Below are 19,167 nucleotides of genomic sequence, written 5' to 3' on the forward strand. Positions count from 1 at the left end.
ATTAACCTTTAGTGTATGTATGTTTGAGAGTGAAGCTTTTCCAATAACTGTAGGGTCTAATTCTATAGCATATCAGCAAAATAAATTGCTTTGTATTTCAAGAAATTAGTGGGACATATTGTTGAACAAATTATCATATTATGAATGCAATATTAAGTTTACATATTTGAACATGAAGAAGAATGTTTTAAATCTAAGATTCATATAATGTGCTTATATAGGCCACATTGCATATACATGTATATAGTTTATTGGATTTCTGGATACACAGCTAAACAATTCAGATTACTTCAGTGTGATGGTATTATTTTTGAGACTGAATGTTTGTCCATTTTTCTCTATAATTAAAAAGTGTATTCTAATGTTAATGTTGAAATTCTAATTGGTTTGCAATTTAGAAGAAAAACCCTCAAAACTAGAAAATGCATGAAAAATGTGGTTATGACACTGCACAATTTTATTAAGAGCAACTTCATAGGTTTTTGTACAGGTTTGTTTTTTGGGTTTTTTCTCTTCAGATTCCTATCTTGTTTCTGTTACGCAATTGCCTGTAGCATTACTAAGTTCCATAATTAAAATGCCAGAAGAATTGTTAAATGATACATTGTATGTGTGGAACTATCTTAATGTTTTTTCCTACTGATTACATCTTGTATGTAGTAAAAAGAATATTCTGAGTCTTTATCCCATGTATTTTGCTTTAGATGCAGATTAAATAAGAATTTTTGATATTGAAATAAATATAAATTGCAGTCAGTCATGTATCTTTAAGATCTGAATGCTCCTCAGCTCTTTTTACAATTTGTGGCAGCAAGATGCAACTCTAGCGGTCTGCCTCAGTATACTATGCATCGTCATGATATGAGTTTTTAGTTCCTGTATTTCTTGTCGGTTGTCTTAAGCGCCTTAAAAAAAGTCTAAGTTTAGGCAAGGTATTTCTTTTCCTTGTCATATTGGGGTCATTTTTGCTTTGGGAACATGATGTAATTGGAGGAGTAGAACTGAAGGCACCCTACTGTTATAAAGCCCTGCCGGTTTATTTCTTGTATCATCTATGAGATGGAATTTTAAGACAACTTGAAGAGAAGGGAAATTTGAGAGCTTATGTGAGTCCTTCGTATGAGCATGGATGTACACGGACAGTGTTACCTTTTGAGCTTTTCTGATCCAAACTTGTCCTACATTATTTCTGGGTACCATTTAAGTGTATATGATAACGTCCAGTTTTTTTCCCTCAAGACTCCCTTAATATAAAGTTAATTGACACTTGAAGCAATAATAAGCTTTTCTGCATTCAGAGCAAAACCAATCTAAAAGGTAGGTAGACTATCTATGACCTTTGTACATTAAGTTGCAGTTTAATCGCAGTTTCCTTAGAGGTTGTGTTTACAGTAATTTTGTAATGAACACTTTTTTTTTTTTTAAGACACCTCAGGGTAAACTTAAAATTCTTCAGTTTTCACCAAAGAATGTTTCACCGAAACAAAACTTGAAAGAACAGCAGTCAGTTACCTTCCGTATTGTAACTGCATGTTTTCTGAAATGTGCTGACCACACAGATTTCATGAGCTGGGTACCATTTCATTCTTTATGAACTCTTCTGGGGGAAGATTCCATAATAAAATGGATAGGTGCAAAATACTTCCGAAGAAAAATCTAATCTTACAGTTAAGGGTGGTGAAGGATAGGAAATAGATAAAACAGATTCAGAACTGAAGAAATCATCCTTGAGATCACAATCAGCATCTGGTAGGTAACTGGAAGACAGAGTCATAGGCAATATCCTAATTCTTATTACAAAATACTGTATTAAAGGATTAAGTATAGATAGAAAAAATGCTAGGATTTGGCAGGTGCTACTTAGTGATTGCCTCTAACCTCATTAGCACAGAATATGGCATCAGTTATATGTAGCTGTATATGTGATTGCTTTATACAGTAGCTATCCTAATTTCCTTTCCTTTTAGAATGTGGAGAATTGAAACCCAAGCTACATCTGCTGTGAGAGTTTTCCCTCATCCTTCATTTGTTTATACTGCGAAGTACCACCCAACTGAAAACTCTTTGGTTGTGACAGGATGTTATGACTCTGTGATTAGAATTTGGAATGCAAAAGTGAAAGACATCCATGGGCAACTGCTACAGGAGCTTGATGGTCACAAAAATTTCATCAACACACTCTGTTTTGATGCAGAAGGTATTTTCTCAGTATTACTTCTTTATTGCTTTTTTCTCATTTCACTTGAAGACCAACTTGAGCAGTACTAGTTTGCTTTATTTCTTAGAGGCAGTATGAAATACTATAATGGAATGGAATAGTGTGTCTGTGTTTGCAATGAATGTTTTAGTGTGCTGTCTTATTTGGGACCACTTTGAGCAAACACAAAAGGACTTGTAATCTCTGACATAAATTAAGAATAATCTGGAATAGAAGAGACAAGCAAACAAATATATAGTTATCAAGCAGTGATGTCTGGGCAAGTTTTGACAGTAGTTTAGTTTTCATTGTCCCTATAACTATTATTAGCAGCTAATGTTTTGAATATGTTACAGCAAAAATAAGCAGAAAATAAAGATACCATTTAGAGGACAAAAGTGCATCAGGATACAAGTGGAAAGCCTAATAGTTAGTGTAGAGAAATAAGTTGGAAAAAAGGCAGATTTGGATAAAGTAAGTGGCAGAATTATGCAGTAATCCAGTTTCTAGAGAATTTTCTCAGCAATTCAGAACAGGAGAGATGATCAGAACAGTAGGCAAAGGCAGTTCGTCCATACTGTCATTCAAATTTATCAGCTCCATACAATGACAAATAAATGAGGTAGCAGTAATTAGACTGTGAGAATTTTCATACTAGATTAAAGAAGTAGTAAGGTGATGAACCTTTCAGTGTTGACAGGATGAGGAAAACAGAGAAGAGGACAGAGATTAGTCCAAACATTGTGAAGAATGTTAACTAGTAGATTAACAGCTGAAAGCAGGTGTTGGAGGTGTACAGAAGTGTGTAACAGGAAGAATTGTGAAGAGTTGAAGATAGGCACATGAATAAAATACTTTAAAGTATTTAATTTTTTTCTGATATTAGTAACATTAGTAGTTGAGTGGTTCGCTCTGCAGATATTCATGGGAGAAGGTAGTAGAAAGAGGAATCCGTGCCACTTTTTATAAAGGATAAGTATTTCTGTATAATCTAAGAACATCTTTTGGAAAAGAGTATTTGTTCTTGTTCAAGATGCTCTCAGAGAGTGTGTTCAATGTGTATATACACACTAGAATATCATGTAAAGCTCACTGAGGTAAACATTCTTTCTTTTCATGATTCCTAGAAGATGATGAAAAGTGAAGAAATTTAATAAAATATTCAGCATCCAGTATCTGACTTATTACCAGCTAAATCCATATTTACAGTATCAACTTCTGTCATGCAGTTTGAGCAAAATGTATTTGCACTGAATATGTCATAGGAAAAGAGAGGAAAGAATGGATGTTTGCCTATTGACAGAGTAATAAAAGACGTTTTTTCTTGTTCATGCATCCTTTTCTTTACTTGTTCTTTTGTTTGGCATTCTTTTGGTTATATGAAGTTGTTATTTTACAGGGCTCCACATGTTCTCAGGAGATAGTTCAGGACTGATTATAGTTTGGGATACATTTGTCAAAGGAAATTCTCAACATCTGTTCCAACACTGGAGCATTAATAAGGTATACAGATTTCTTGAATTAGCATTGTAATTTTTATATGTATATTGTTTCAAATCTAGTCACTTGATTTAAATTCAGTTATTTTTATATGTTAATTTTTGTTTAACTAGAAAGTTTTCTTTAAATAACTTATTAATGGTACAAGACAATTAGTAGATTGTGCTATGCTCACTGAGTTAGAATTTCTGAATTGTCTTGCGATTTTAATTTTTCTGTATACAAAACATAAAAATGCTTGAGATTTAATAACATATTAGCAGATGATAATGTGTTAGGTTTATTCTCTAATGTTGAATCACCTTTTCTGTCATGAAGCATGTTTCAGAAGTTCGTAGTCATAATACAGTCTGCCTTGTGGTTATGAAAAGTTGATTGCTTAAGATATAGTGCCTGAATCTAGGAAAAAAAAAATGTGTTTCTTAATCAAATAGTGAAGAAGGAGGAAAAAAGTAATGCAAGACTAAAATAAATTAAAGAATACAAAAATTAGTTTTAAAAACAGAAGTTACACTTTTTACTGTATTTTCTAGTTTTTCAAAATTACTGATACCTTATAACAGAATCTATTCTATTGTTTCTTTCTGTAGGAAATAAAAGAAAATGATATTAAAGGAACTCCAATAAATCATTTGGAGGTACACCCAAATGGAAGACGTTTATTAATCCACGCCAAAGACAGTACCCTGAGAATTATGGATCTCAGAATGTAAGTAGATTTTCATAGTAGTGCATACTTCCTTCTGTTTTAAAATTTACTTAGCAGGGAAATAAGGTGCCATAAAATTATTAAATACATGTAGAGAAGAAAGATGTCCTAATAATTAAGGATAGCAATATCAGGGTTAGGAAGTGATTTCAAAACCCTGTCCTATTACAAACCTTTTGTGTGATGTTGGGTAAGTCATTTCGGATAGATAGAATATCCAAAAATGACTAGATGACTTGGGAGTTAAGAGAGCATGAAAATGAATGCCTTAGCCTTCTAAAAATTAAATTCACTTATTTAAATGCAATCTGGACCTGAAATAGCTTTGAAATTATAACGTTTATTTATTCATGCCTTAGTTCCTCATTAATTAGGCTGAAAGGGTATTGTTATGATAAAATGGAATGAAGATTGTCATCATAGATATTAAATAGTACAATGATGTACCTGTTATGCTATATTGATTAGACGGTGGGATATTTTAACCTAATTTTTGATGATTTTCTCATTTCTGGTAGTGTTTTGAACATACTGCTTTAATAATAAGCTATTAAAAAAAAACAAAAAACAAAAACAACAAAAAACAAAAACATGAGGATCACAAAATCACTGAGTCATTGAGGTTAGAAGGGACCCCCAGAGATAGTCCAACACTTCTGCTCAAAGTGGAGTCACATAGAACAGGTTACTCAGATTGTTGTCCAGTTGAGTTTTGAGTATCTCCAAGGATAGAGAGTCCACATGTTGTGCAGTTTAACAATTATTTTATGCCAGCCCATCAGTAGGACCCGCAGTCTCCTTTTCTCCTCATCTCTCACACATTTGGCCTTATATTCCTAACTTTTCCACTTTATCAGCTCTAGAGATCTTGCAGTGCAGGGTTAAGTCAGATTCATGAACAGATTCATGAACTGATCCGACAAAAAATCAGCCTGAAAAGCCAAACGATTAGTCTTCAGTTGAAACAGTTATCTGATCCAACTCGTCAGATAGCTGACAAAACACAGGAGAAGAAACAAGGGAGAGCCTGGGAAAGTAAGGGTGGAGAGGACAAGCAGAAGGACTGCTGCTTTGACCGCAGCCCACAGTTACATTGGCTTAAGTCTGTCAATAAACCATGGGGTCAGATGCCCAGCGGTGATAATTTTACGCATCAGCATTAACTGCTCTTTGCCTGCATGAGAAAAGAGGGGGTGGAGGTCACAGATCAGCATAATTTTCTTTGAGTGGCAGCTAGTTGATTTTAATTGTCCTGTTTCAACTTCCTTTTTTGATCTTTTTGGATAATGCCGCTATCCTGTCACTCAGGTATGTGATCAGGGATTTGTTTTTGATTCAGACTTCTTAAGTTTTCATATGCAAGTTAGGTTTACATCTGGTAGAGTTGTTCTACATGACATCTCAAAGATACTATGTTCCTTACTCATTCAGGCAACTAAAACTCTTATTCAGGCTAATATAGTCTTGCAATGTGATCATTAAAGCATCTCTTTCTCTGGCTTGGGAAGTAATGTGCTTCCCCCATTATTTCTGCAGTATCAGTCACATTTTTAAAAATGTATTTTCTTCTTCCTTTGAGGGCTCTCATGGCCTATCTCTTGTTCTCCTTGCCTCTAATCCTATGTGATAGTAGTACTCCTGTATTATTCTCCATTTTGATTGTGAACTTTCGTATTTTTTTCCAAATTGCATCTCATACTTGACACAACCTCTTATAAGCTATTTTGTTTACACTTTTTTTGTAAATCCTGTTGCAAATTCTCTGTTACATAATGCCTGCAAAATGCTGAATAGCAGTTAGGTCTTACTATGCTAACCAGTAATATCTCACTGAAGATAGGGACAGCAAAATGATATTAACAGTAGTAATGCTAATAGTAATTAATATTGCTGGCTGAAGTGTGTTGATTTTATTACTGTTTTTGTAGTCAAGGAGACATTTTGTAGTCAAGGAACAGAGTTAAGGGGTTCTTCTGGATAAATTTAAGCACTACTAAGATGTAATCAAGTTCAGGAAGCATAATGAACTCTTTTGGCAGAGCTTGGAATAGTAGTGCCAATTTGCCTGATTCTCCAAAGCCAAGAATCAAGGAGGTGCATATAACTATAACTATATCTGTTCTCTATATCTGAATATTTCTTTAGCCAAAGGCAATTATATATACTTTGATCTATAATTTCAGGCATGTGATGAAAGCCAGGGAAAAAGAAGGGTGAACAACTGCACTCTGCAAAAAGTAACGCTTGCATATCTATTTTGAATGCAAGGTGTTCTGATTTTTCTGATGTGCAGAGCATAAGATTGACAGATAAAATATTTGATTATTTATTATGAAAGTATTTGCCACACTTGAAAATTATTCTTTATCTTTAGCTTGGCTACAAAGAAATATATAGGTGCTACAAATTACAGAGAAAAGATTCACAGCACCTTAACGCCATGTGGTACATTCCTCTTTTCGGGAAGTGAAGATGGAAAGGCATATGTTTGGAATCCAGAAACAGGTAACTAATTATTTTATGATATTAAATGAGGTTGTCAAGGCTGAAGAGATGGGATTTGGTAAACTTTCCTGAAACACACTTAGTATGGCATAAAATTTCAGTAAAATATTCTGAAATCCTTAAACCTTTACTCCAGCTTTTAAATAACTATTGTTAATCCTTTCCTCTAAGATCTAATTGATGTAATTCTCTAGAGGAGATAAATAAGAAGATAGAAGTAGCACCTGTTATATCCAGCAGGAGCACCTTAGGCTCAGCTCCTTGTGTATTGCAGGTTTTTTATATGTGGATGATGGTCTTAAAAACAGAATGCACAAAAATGTTCAAATCAGAACAGTCTTTCTGTTTTTTCTTTTTTTTTTTGAGGGGGTGGGGGGAGTTGGGGATTAGGCTGTTGTTGAGAAAAACTACTTCTCTTCCCAAGGACTTTGGAGTACAGTGTTTCTTCATAAATTATTCCCTGAACTGAATAGTTTTCAAGTAACTACCAAAGTCTTCCTGGGAAAATCTTAGGCAAAGCATAAAGTGTAAACAGAGTTGTTATATTTGTTGTACAGTGAGGTAAGAAGGGCAAAAATGACAGCAGGAGGTAACAGAAACACTTTCTGATTTTGATGACATTATATTGTCTCCAATTATAATCTAAATGATTTTTTAAAAGTACAATTACTGAACTATTTTAAAACTACCCAACAGTTCTGCTTTGAATTTCTTTTCGTGTTTCCAGCTAAATTAACTTACCTTTATGCCACTGCAGAATTTGTCTATAACATTTAAAAGACAATAAAAGTAGAAAGAGAGACTTAATTCTTTTTTTTTTAATTAGGCTTTGAGTCTTGCTTACACACTGAACTTTACTTACATTCAAAATACTGTCAAGTTAAGAGCTAATATTTTTTAAATAACATGGTGTTCAACTTTCACTCCTGTTGCCAATGTCATATAATGGCAATCCACTGCTAAGAGCACTATCTCCTGGCAAAATGCAGGCACAAACACACACTGTGGAATGCTACCTTTCTGGAACTTGCTAATCAGAACAACACAACCAGGCTAACTTGATGCATCCTCTGGGGTTTCCTGCAGTTGTTGCAGCAGCACTAATTTTTCTGACTTAATACAGACTTTTAAGTTATTGAATATTTTTTGTCTTACGCCAAATATTCTTCTATCAATTTCCTTAATGAAAATTAATATGTATTTACAGTACCATGGCAGTCAACACACTGCAGTAATACAAGCTTTGGCCAATCCAAGCAGTGTTATGCTCCCTAAGTACTCAAACTCTGCCATATTACAGATGAGTATCATTTATATTACTCTATTGTGGTAGATATTTGGCTTTTTAGGTAGTGGATCTCACTATCTTGGTAGAGATGGGGAAAAAAAAAGGAATTAAATGAAGAGAGCAAGTATTGAAAAGCATTATCTGTTTAAAAAGCTAAGCAAATACCTTTCCTCTTATATTTTGGCACTATACAAAGTGTTACAGTTAATCAACTGTATCAAATACATTTTCATAGTATTAATAACTATATTTCATTTCTGTAGGTGATCAGGTGGCCATATATTCTGAGCTCTCCTTCACATCTCCACTTCGTGATGTTGCCTTTCATCCACATGAACACATGGTGTCATTTTGTGCCTTTGGTCAAAACCAGCCAATACTTGTATACATTTATGATTATAAAGGTACAGTAGAAACTTTCTTGATACAAACAACTGGAAATATGTTGGATTTTTTTTTTTTTTAGAAGTTATTTGCTAGTGTTTTTATTTCTTTTGAAGGAAAAAGAGAACAGTCATATAATAATAAATATCTCCATGCTTGGATATACTCAAAACCCTACTGGCAAGGTCCTGAGCAAGGTCCTCTAGGTGACCCAGTTTTGAGCAGGGGATTTGTCTACGTAGTCTCCAGACGCCTCTTCCAACTGCAGTGATTCAGTTATAACTTAGGCAGAAATCTCTAAAAACAGTTTAAGATTTATTTAGAACTGAATTTGAATTTGCTCAGGTGGGCCTAATCTTCCAAATCAGAGCTTTAAATATGCTATTGTATCTTACTCTGTGTGATGCTTCCAGCACTTCGTAGTATATAGACAGGGTTATACAATGTTTTGAATCTCCTTTTCAATATCAAGGTGGATTATGGAGCCAGACAATATGATCATTTTGAAAATTAATGAATAGCATGAATAGCTTAATGGAACTCTCAGCATTTTGTGCTGGCTACATTACAAATAATTTTGAGGAGCTGTATGGAAATGAATGTAGCATGATTAAGTATAGCTTGTTTTTCTAAACAGATGTTCTGAACATAGGTAAGTCTCTGGTGTGATTATGTGACAGGTATGTTTATACCCCATGTTATCTGTATACTAAAGAGAAGATGGTGGTAAACTCTACCTGTGTATTTTTAGTTTGCAAAATAAAATCCAGAACATCCTTTGTGAGCTCTTCTGGTTTTGCGTTTTTGTGGTTAGGTTTAGCGGTGTCATTCTTTCAATTAAGGGCATAGTTTCAGAGTTGGTGTTGTATCTAGATGGTAGATAATGTTAATATGATTTATATAGTAAATTATGAATATCTATGAATTATGAATATCTAGGTATATATTTATAGAGTAAATTATAAATATCTAATTGTTTAGTTTTATTTGCAGTATACATCTGTTCCTAAAGTTAATGTTGTCTTTATATATTTGCCTTTTAAATAGCATACTAATGAGATTACTCATATCAAATCTCACAGTTTAGGTTATTTGTCTATTGAACTGGATGACTTTTACAGGAAAATAAAGTGGAATGACTTCATAATTAATATTCAGTACTAAACTTAAGCCCAGTATCTGCATTCTTTAGTTGTTGTATTAGAGAGCAATGGAAAATTTGTCTCACACTAGTACAACAGTTGAAATACTTTTTTTTTTTTTTTGACTATGTAGTAGACAATCTTTAAAAAGCTATTAGAGTGTTTTAATATATATGTGTGTATATATTTAGTGATCACACTGGTAGTTATTTGTATCTTGTGACTATTTAACTAAGTCACTGGTGACAGTAAGACTTTGCATAGGTTGTGGTCTTTTCTATGTTGCCTGTTACTAACCTTTTGTTCCTTTTTTGGTTAAAAGCACATACTTTGCTTTCAGAAGATACTCTTACTGCTTTAGAGTTGAAAGAGTTAATCATATAGTAATACTAATTTTAGTCACTGGCACAGTTTTTAAGGCTCCAACAGTAGCATAGTGTTCTACATAGACTATTTAGTTTTATAAATACTTTGGACAAAACTTAAATAAAAAATCCTGTTAACCTTTCTTGATCTAAGACCAGAGTATAAAAGTTGCAAAAGTCAAGCCTGTTGTTTAAATGAGAGTGAGCACAACTTTCATCAAAAGTATCCTATTCAAGAAGGTTAGGCTGCCTGCTAAGATTGACTCCTGTTTAACAACTTTTGAATTTTTCCTCAAGTATAGCAAACTCACCAGAACTAGGCTGGAAGAAGTAGTAGCTTGACATATACCTAGCAAATTGGCTCATTTGGATTGAGTGCAAGCTATATAAAGTGAGCTTTTTGCTTTTGAAAAAAACTTCTCTTTTTCCTTCCCGCCCTCTTCATTGAGAGCAGCATTGTTTTTCAGCAGTACAATAAAATAAGCTCAGTATGAGTGGTTACTGAACACACATAATGGAACGGAGACATTGTTATTGGGAAGAGTTAGGATTGTCAAACGTGTCGTTTTGAAGTTCCCCCAGTAGCACTGTTACAGATTTTGAAGGTGATTCAGTAAAGACATGCCTAGCCATTGCAGTGGCCATTCAAATTAGTTGTCTTCTTTTTTTGTCTATTTTTTATGGCAATTTAAGGCTTTATTTGACATAAATATTGGTTATTTCTACAGTTGCACAGCTGGAAGCTGAAATTGTAAAAGATCTCAGTTCCTCACTTACCACAGCTGCACCAAGAGGGCCACAAATTTTTGGCAATTTTTCTGAAATTCCTACACAACAATGTTCGACAATGTCTCCAGCAGATCAGTTTGTCAGCATCGCAAGAACATCAATGAGAATGCGGAAGGTGAAACAAAAACTTGATTCTGTTACAGTAAGTCAAATTTTTGTTATTTTCAAGGAATGTGTAGTTTCCTCAGGTAGTGTTCAAATTCTGGGACTGCTATATGTTACATAGTATACATATATACTGGGATTTGTTGTTCTGGAAATGGGTATATGTCTCACTAGTATTAATGCTCTTCAAAGTAGCTATTCAGAAGAGATTAATCACGTAAAGCTAAGTTACTTTTGTTTACCAGGTATCGATGACAGGGGATTCTTTTGTCAATTCCCATTGCCATTCATATGATATACTACCCAGATCATTGTGGCTGAGCTTAAGAAATTTCACTTTTTTTTTTTCTTTTTTCTTTTTTTTCTTTCTCTCTCTTTTTTTTTTTTTTTTTTTTTTTTTTTTGTCTATTCACTGTTAGATTGCAGAATATTCCTGAATAGCACTCTGCAGGTCTAATTGCTGTTTAGGATGACATGGACTGTGTTTGGTTTTGTGCGTATTATTTTTCATTTTTAAGTACTTTTGAGCAATTTCACGTAGCTTTAGACTTTTCTCTGCATTAGTAACTAGTAAAGCACAGAAGAAGCAGATTAGTAGATGAAAGCAGTTGTTACAAAGGATCTGTAGCTACACTTGTCATGCTTCCAAGATTTTACTTTGGATTAGATCTAGTCCCATTCCTTCGCCTGAAAATCCCAATTATGCATGTGGTTTGAAGCAATTTAAAGAAAAGCTATCCCATAAACCTCTGCTTTTAGTGGACCCCTTTATGAAATACTGTACTGTGGCTAACATGAAAAATGATAGCGTGTTGCTGCTGCTACTAGCATTAGCTGTGGAAGGAGAAAGCAAGCGTTGTTTCTGTTTCTGCTCATTTTGTTCCTGTTTATCCAAAAGTGGCAACCTGGTTGCTTCTATCTGAATCACCTCTGAGTAGATTATCATCCAGAAAGAGGCACAATATGGAAAAAAACGGGGCATGTAACCTTCTGCTTTGGAGTCTAGGAAGATGTCTCAAAAGAAATGATTCCTACTCTTCCAGATCCTTCATCTGAGGAAGATGACATTGATTTTGTAAGAGTCCTTATCATTGCAACTGTTTGGCCTCTGATTAGCCAGAGGTTCTGTGCTATGGGAGAGAAATCTGGATTAGTGGAACCACATAGTACATAGTACTTGGACAGCAGCAGAAAGATGAGCAGCAGTTTTGGGGTAAAACATTGTACCTTGTGGCCTCCTGCCTGAATTGGCACCACAGGTTTCCTGTAGATAAAATGGCATGAGCCTACAATTGTATTTAAGGAGAATGACTGTCAGCTGCTGAACTTCAGTAGCCCTAAACTCCTGTTGCTCAAAGGCTTAAGGAGTTTGGAGTGAGCAAGTCCACTGTGAACAGAATCATGATCAAGGTCTCAGATACTATCTTCCAAACACTCTTCTCGTAGACCATAGATGTGGGAGATGGCAGAAAGATCATCTGAGCCTTCTCTCACTCTGGGTATCCAAACAGTAGGAGAAGGTGGTTAAAACAATCCACATCCAGTCTGGTGCCTGCTCCAGAGCAGTGATAATTGTGTAAGCTGAAAGAGCTTCCTTGCAGGAGTTTTTGAACCACTGAGATCTTAGGAACCAGCCATCAAAAGGACCTATGATACTCATATTTTCTGTATTCTAGCCTCAGACTCAAAGGATAGTGATAGCTTCTTCCCAAGCAGGGACAGGATTATTTCTGTTATGTGCCTGTATGCATTATGACAGATTCTGGATAGCCCTCACACTGCTAGGTCAGGTGGCTGTAGCTGGAGCCCAAGCCAGTGTTTCCCACCTCTCTTTCTTTCCCTTTTCCTTCTTTACTATCTTATCTGCTACAGAATGGCCTTCTAGGATGTATGTTGCCTCTTATCAGCAGCCATAGGGGAATATAGTTTTCAGAAGGGGGCTTTGGCCCCTCTTGAACAAGGGAATCTGGAAGAGAGAAAAGCAATCCTGTCAGTCCTTTACTATATAAGGATGTAGTTCAGTGGTTTGTTACCTATGGCCATCCCTCCCTACCCCCAGGTTCTCAAGGACATAGCTTTTTGCAAAACAGGGGATGTACTGGAAGTCAACTTCAGCCCTGACTAACTTCTCTGAAGGGCAGGTGAAATAGAGCTCAGAACAGAGTGTCTCCTCTGCTCAGTAATTTGTAAGTTACCTTATGCTATGGCCATCTACGTGCTGTAGGGGAGTCTGTCCTATGATCTGCTGACCTTTGAAGCTGAGGAAGGCAGAGCAGCGAGGTGTTTGGTGGGGAGTGTAGATGGGAGGGTTAGTGCAAGGCAGTGAACACAGAAAAGGCAGAAGACATCTTCCATGACAATGTCTATTACTTCTTTGTTTTTCCATCCTCCACTGAACGGAGCATTTATCATGCATAGCATTTATACATTCCTATCTCACACTGTTAGGGTACATGCTGTAGACTCATGGCATGTGAGAGGTGATAGGGCATCCCCTTCCATCCTCCCTGGGGTATGTGACCTGCAGCAGATACCCTGTGTATTGGTGGCCCATTGAAACCAGGAATAAAAGGAACTCTGTTTCTAACACCCTTCCTACAACCCGAACTGATGCTATGCAGGATCTCTGGGCAGAAAGGTGTGTGACTGGGGGATTAGGATTGTATCACCAGTGTTCACTGTTAGTATTAGATGGAGGGCAGGGAGCCATTAAGCTTTCTGTGCTTATTAGAACGCAAAGGTGGAGAGATAATCACCATGACAAACACAACCTCAGCCTCTTAAAGCCTCTCAGCCCAAATAAGTGGAACCTGCTCCAGCCTGTACTTGTCTGCACTGATACTTATGGAACTGTGAATGGGATCTTAACTGCATAGTGCTGTTATCATGTTGTCAGTCTTTGCACTGTTGTTGAAGTTGTAACAACTCTCCTGGTCAAACCGAAGGCATTAATCATCTCTTTACAATCCCAAGACTAATTCTGTGGTTGCACCTGAAGCTTTGTAAGCTCCTTCTCTTCTACCCTAAGATGATGTGTGAGAGGGCACTGTGCATACCTTGGTTGAAATCATGGGTGCTGTCACAGGGAGTTGTTGACGAGGGTTGTATCTGGGATTATGCAGAAGAGAAGTCTATGAATGCTGATGTTCATTCATGGGGGTATTCTGAAGTTCTTGTTCTTGGAACTTAAAAATAGCTCAGGAGGTAGCTTTTTCCTCTGGACTCTTCCATATGATAATCCTTGGCAGCAGGCTTAGTGATGTGGTCCTAGCCAAAGACATGTTTAAGACCTCTCTAGTCAAGGCAGTTCTCCCTAGTCTTCGTAAGGACAGTCTTCATCTTTTGAACTCTCTGCAACACTGATCATTTGTCCTTTCATATTCATTGACAGTCATGAGATGAGCAATTTCCCAATAGCACCATCACTAGATTGTCCTGCTGCCAGAGAAATTTTGGCCACTTAGCGTGGTTTGTTGAGCAGTGTTGTTTCCTGGAGGCCTTGGGTAACCCCATGCTGGGTTGCTGAAGAGATTGATGTCACTAAATTGAAGAGTAGTTGGAAAAGAGCAATAGAAGAAATAAAAGCCACAGCAAGGGAGAATGATGATAGGAGGTAGGTCTTGCAAAGAGGAGAAGGGGACACTGAGGCAGGACAAAGATTGGCTAGATTAAGAATGAGCAGCAGAAGCACAAAGATTTGAGGGCTGGTGATTGACAATAAATATAAAGGTACAAATGCCATTTGGCTCTTCATATAGTGTAAGGAGTGCTTCAGGGCATTGTGTGAATTCTTGACAGTTCAAGAATATTTCACTCACAGGAATAATTCATGGAGGTGTAGCTCACTCTTTGGTTGGACTCTTATGCCCCTGATTAGGATCAGATTGCATTATATATACACATCTGGAATCGTTCTGATGTATACGAACTGGATATCCTGTGGATAAGACCAAGCAGAAGAACAACTTTATGATGCAAGGCAGTGCATAATAAGTGGAAATGACTTGGGATGTACTTGATAGGTGTGCTACCTCTCCATGCTAAAATGCTAGTGTAGATAAATATACCCTTAGTTTCTTTTTCCTGGAAAGGATAACACACAGCAACCTTAAAAATGGGTTGAAATGTTGCTCAATTCTGTTACACCTGGGAGTATTTTACAATGTGACTTTTCGGTGAATCACAGTTGATGCTTCTACCTTGCCTTGCAGGCACAGTGCAGAAAGAGTGATATTTTTCTTTCACAGTGGAATTTTGTGAAAGGTTTAAGTCATTGCAATGTATGATTTTACAACTTACAGTAATCATACTTCCACTTAGAGTTTACTTAAATTAGTCCAATCTGCACAGCCAGGAATAGTTAAGCAAAAATACTTGTAAGCCTGTTGCTTTTTGAGAATTGCACAGCTAACTTTGTGGAAGTTGTCCCTGTCTTTAGAACTCCAATGAAGTGGCACACTTGGATAAGAAAACAATATAATTAAAGTTAAAACAAGTAATTCCACGAGTAGCAGAACATATGGAAACGTTGTTTTCTGGAGTTTTCATTTGTGTCTCTTCTGTGTGGATTTTGTAATATTTGATAAAGGTTCATTTGTCAAATTTTGCCAAGCTTTCTGTTAATGTATAGACTTATTTGGGTTTTGTTTCCTTGTCTACCATTTGCTTCAAGTAAACTTTTAGGTACGTAATGTTTTTGAGACCTCTTTTCTTCTGTTCAGTTTGACTGAAATTTGAATGAAAAGGTTTAAAACTTACTGGAGATTAAGAAGTTGACGTGCTATCAATGTAAGTACGTAAACTTCATTTTGTTAGGAAATTCAGGATAGATGTTGACTGTGAAGTAATTACAGGCAAAAATAATAAAAACATACATATATTCCCAATAACATTATTTCTAGAACTAAATACAGTAGTTATTTCAGAACCGGTTTTAATAAGCTTTGCAGTTACAGTTTTTGGCCTTAATCAGCATGTTTAAATGTTACATTTGACATGTTCTCTGATTATTCTGCCACTAGTAAACTCGCATGGGAAATACTAGTTCAGAAATATTTGTGCTGTTATTTAAAATTTTTCTCGTTTTTTTCTGAATTGAAATTTTTTAATTTTAGAAAAGAGCTCAACTTTTTTAAATTAAAAAAAAATCCATGTAGATTTTTTTTACTCTCTTAACTACGATCTTTGTAATCATTAATTTAAATTTGAATAATTTTATATTTGAGTGTGAAATAATGCTTATTTATCCAAGAACAGTAGTTTTTCCTGACATCTGTCCTACACAATTTGATGACAATGTCTATGGCTAAATGATGACATCTTCCATATAACTCCTGAAAATATATCAACTTTAAACCTTCTACTCATTTGTGATTTGGATTTACAGCTTCAGGTGTGTGTATATACATGTATGCAGCTTTTTCTTGTGAAAAACTTGATGTATATTGAAGTAAATGTTAAGTGCAGGTTCTCCTGGAACATTCATTAGAATGTGTACTTGCATGAATCCTTTGCTAAAGCATTAGTCAAAGTAGGCCTCATTGAAGTTGTGACCAGTTACTCAGCTGCCTATGCAAGAATGCGCTGATGTGGCTGGAATGATGGCAGAAGATGCTCAGTCCTGTGAAAATGCAATAAAGAGTCTTTATTGTGCCCCATGTACAGTGGCAGGCTGCCCCATGGCAGGGATGGAAATTGAAACTCCAAATGAGGGAGCAAGCAGTATCTTGCATGTGTTTATGTGATGCTGTGTAAAAGAGATATTGGAAGTTGCGTAAGCTTGGTACTGACTGGTCTGTGGGTCATGTTTGCATGCCAGTGCCTTGTCACAGACCCAGAGGGATTACTATTTGGAACAAGCATACTGGGAGCATACCTGGTAGACAATAAACCTGACCTGAGGCCAAGCCTGGGCACATGTTTTGTGAGACAAAGGTATAGGAGTCTCAGAACAGCTAGATGCACCAGCACGGGAACTTGGGGTACAGTATAGGCATACTTAACAACAGTAACCAGTGGGTATAAAAGTAACTTTTAAGTGCCACATTTGAAAATCTGCAACTTAGACATCTACTTTGAAAATGGAATGTGAGTATATTAAAATTTGGTTTAAGTTAGGTAGAAATTGAGAGTAATTTATTCCTATATGAACTCTAGTTTTTGTATTGAGACTAATGCCTCCTTTCCAGGTACTTTTGTAACCAATTTGTTTGTTTGTTTTTCTTCTTTGCTACCTAAATAGGGATGCTGATGGATGATAGAGAAAGTGCCTCCTCTTATTACATTCCCATTCTTGTCAGCCTAGAAAGTATGTAATTAGACCAAAGAATTGAATATTGGGCTAAAGATTTAGCAATTCACTATAGCTAGAGCATTTTGCTACATTACAGCATACACGTTAAAAGTATTTCTGTATCGTATTTTGAAGTTAAATGTGAATTTCTTTATAAAACCAGAATGGAGAATTGATGTCTTTGGCCTACAGAGAAATTACGCTATGTTGAATCTTGGCAGCAATTATTATTTATCTCTGCCTCAAGGAACTAATGCTAACATATGTTCTATTCATAATGGTTTTTCATAGGAAAACACTTAACCCACAAGTGTACACTTACCATCTCTATAGTCATCAGAAGAACTCCTATATGGTTTTCATTCAATGTTCCTATTTATGTACTTAAAATGGCACTTCTGTCTAGCTATCCAAGTACTTGTTTATAGCTTTTCATAACGAGAAGGTAATACATGTTATGCAGTTATGGAAAGTTATCTTTTAAAGTTATAACATCCTAGCTGTGATATTATACTTTCTAAATGTCAGAACTATCGTGATAGAACCTGAAAAAAGAAAAACTTTGAAACGTTTAAGAACAAAATCTATATGTACTCTGTAGTACTAACACTGCAACAAGACTGCCTTCTCTCTTTAATATGTGAATACTTCTAAATTACTCAAATGTTTGTTTTTTTGAGACTCAACTTCACAATGTATTTCTGGAAAATGCTATTAAAAGTTTATCAGTGTTACTGATTTTTACTAAAGGTAATTACTGAAATTCTGATACTTAGATATTTTTGAAGTGCAACAGTAGACAACTAAAATATAAAAGGGAATATGCTTTCCTAAATACAAAACTACTTAAAACTGTTTGAATTTTTTATTCATTGAGTGTAGTTACAACTGTGCCAGAATATATTAAGACAATAGGGACTGTGAGGTCATCCAGAAACTTTCTACCTTATATTGCATCAAACATACTGAAATTTCATCATTCCAGATGGTGTTCTTACTCAATTTGAGATGCAAAATATATCTTACTGTGTTAAAACAGAATTAATTTGTAGCATTTAATGCCACTGTTTTTCAGAAAATATGTACAGACTTTTTTAATTAATACATAAGCATGATACTGATACTATATAAACAATCAAGTGGAAGAAGCTGGAAGCTTGTCCTTTTTGTCTGCAACAAAGATTCAGAAGCAGAGCCAGACTCTGAATTGATGCACCTTTTTTTTATGCTACTGTTGTCAGTCTTGAAGGGAGATCTGTCCTCCAGTTTGTCTTATATTGGTAGATCCTGAAATACCTTGCTTGACTCTTGGGTTTTAGTGCAGATCAGGAAAGGGAGAATTTTGTAGCAACTATTACAGCTTCTACCTGAAGGTGGAAGACATGAAGAAAGTAATGTATTAAGTACTTAGGATCCTCATAAAAATATTGTCAGTTTTGTGAATATTTTGGGGCAAGTATTGGGAGATGTATTTTTAAAGCCTCTTTTTTGCTCTGAGTAAGTACATAGAATTTTCCCAACTTACTGCTGAAGAAAACTTGGAAATGGATAGAAAACCTTTTCTTTTTTTTCTTTCTCCCCCCCCCCCCCCCCCCACTATGCCTTCCATGGTTGTAAACAGTGTAATTCTATTTCTCATTACAAATGAAAACGCTGTAGCTGAGGAATTTTCAGGAAAGGTTAAAAGTAAGATCTGTGAAATGATACAGCTAATGAAATTAGTATCTTATCAAAGGTAAATGAATACTCTTCTAATATGATTTAAATTATTATTTGCATTCTGCATTTTGATGCTGTCTTTTTTTTCTCTTGAAATCAGGATGTTTTCCTTGAAGTTTTTAGCTTGCTAAATAAATATATATATATATATATTTATATATATAAATATATA

The 19,167-nt window shown here is 35.5% G+C and overlaps 1 protein-coding gene across 7 annotated transcripts in view; it reads left to right on the forward strand.

Moving 5' to 3' along the window:
- AHI1 (Abelson helper integration site 1) overlaps positions 1-19,167 on the forward strand; it is a 100,890-nt gene that overhangs the window by 21,172 nt on the left and 60,551 nt on the right. For all 7 annotated transcript variants that reach the window (XM_062572511.1, XM_062572514.1, XM_062572515.1 and 4 more), the window contains 6 exons: positions 1,968-2,197; positions 3,597-3,700; positions 4,288-4,406; positions 6,781-6,911; positions 8,463-8,603; positions 10,819-11,021. In XM_062572511.1, coding sequence (XP_062428495.1) covers positions 1,968-2,197; positions 3,597-3,700; positions 4,288-4,406; positions 6,781-6,911; positions 8,463-8,603; positions 10,819-11,021 — 928 coding nt within the window. The remainder of the gene's footprint in view (positions 1-1,967; positions 2,198-3,596; positions 3,701-4,287; positions 4,407-6,780; positions 6,912-8,462; positions 8,604-10,818; positions 11,022-19,167) is intronic.

Source organism: Rhea pennata, chromosome 3 (assembly GCF_028389875.1).
Source record: "Rhea pennata isolate bPtePen1 chromosome 3, bPtePen1.pri, whole genome shotgun sequence".
Classification (NCBI taxonomy): Eukaryota; Metazoa; Chordata; class Aves; order Rheiformes; family Rheidae; genus Rhea; species Rhea pennata.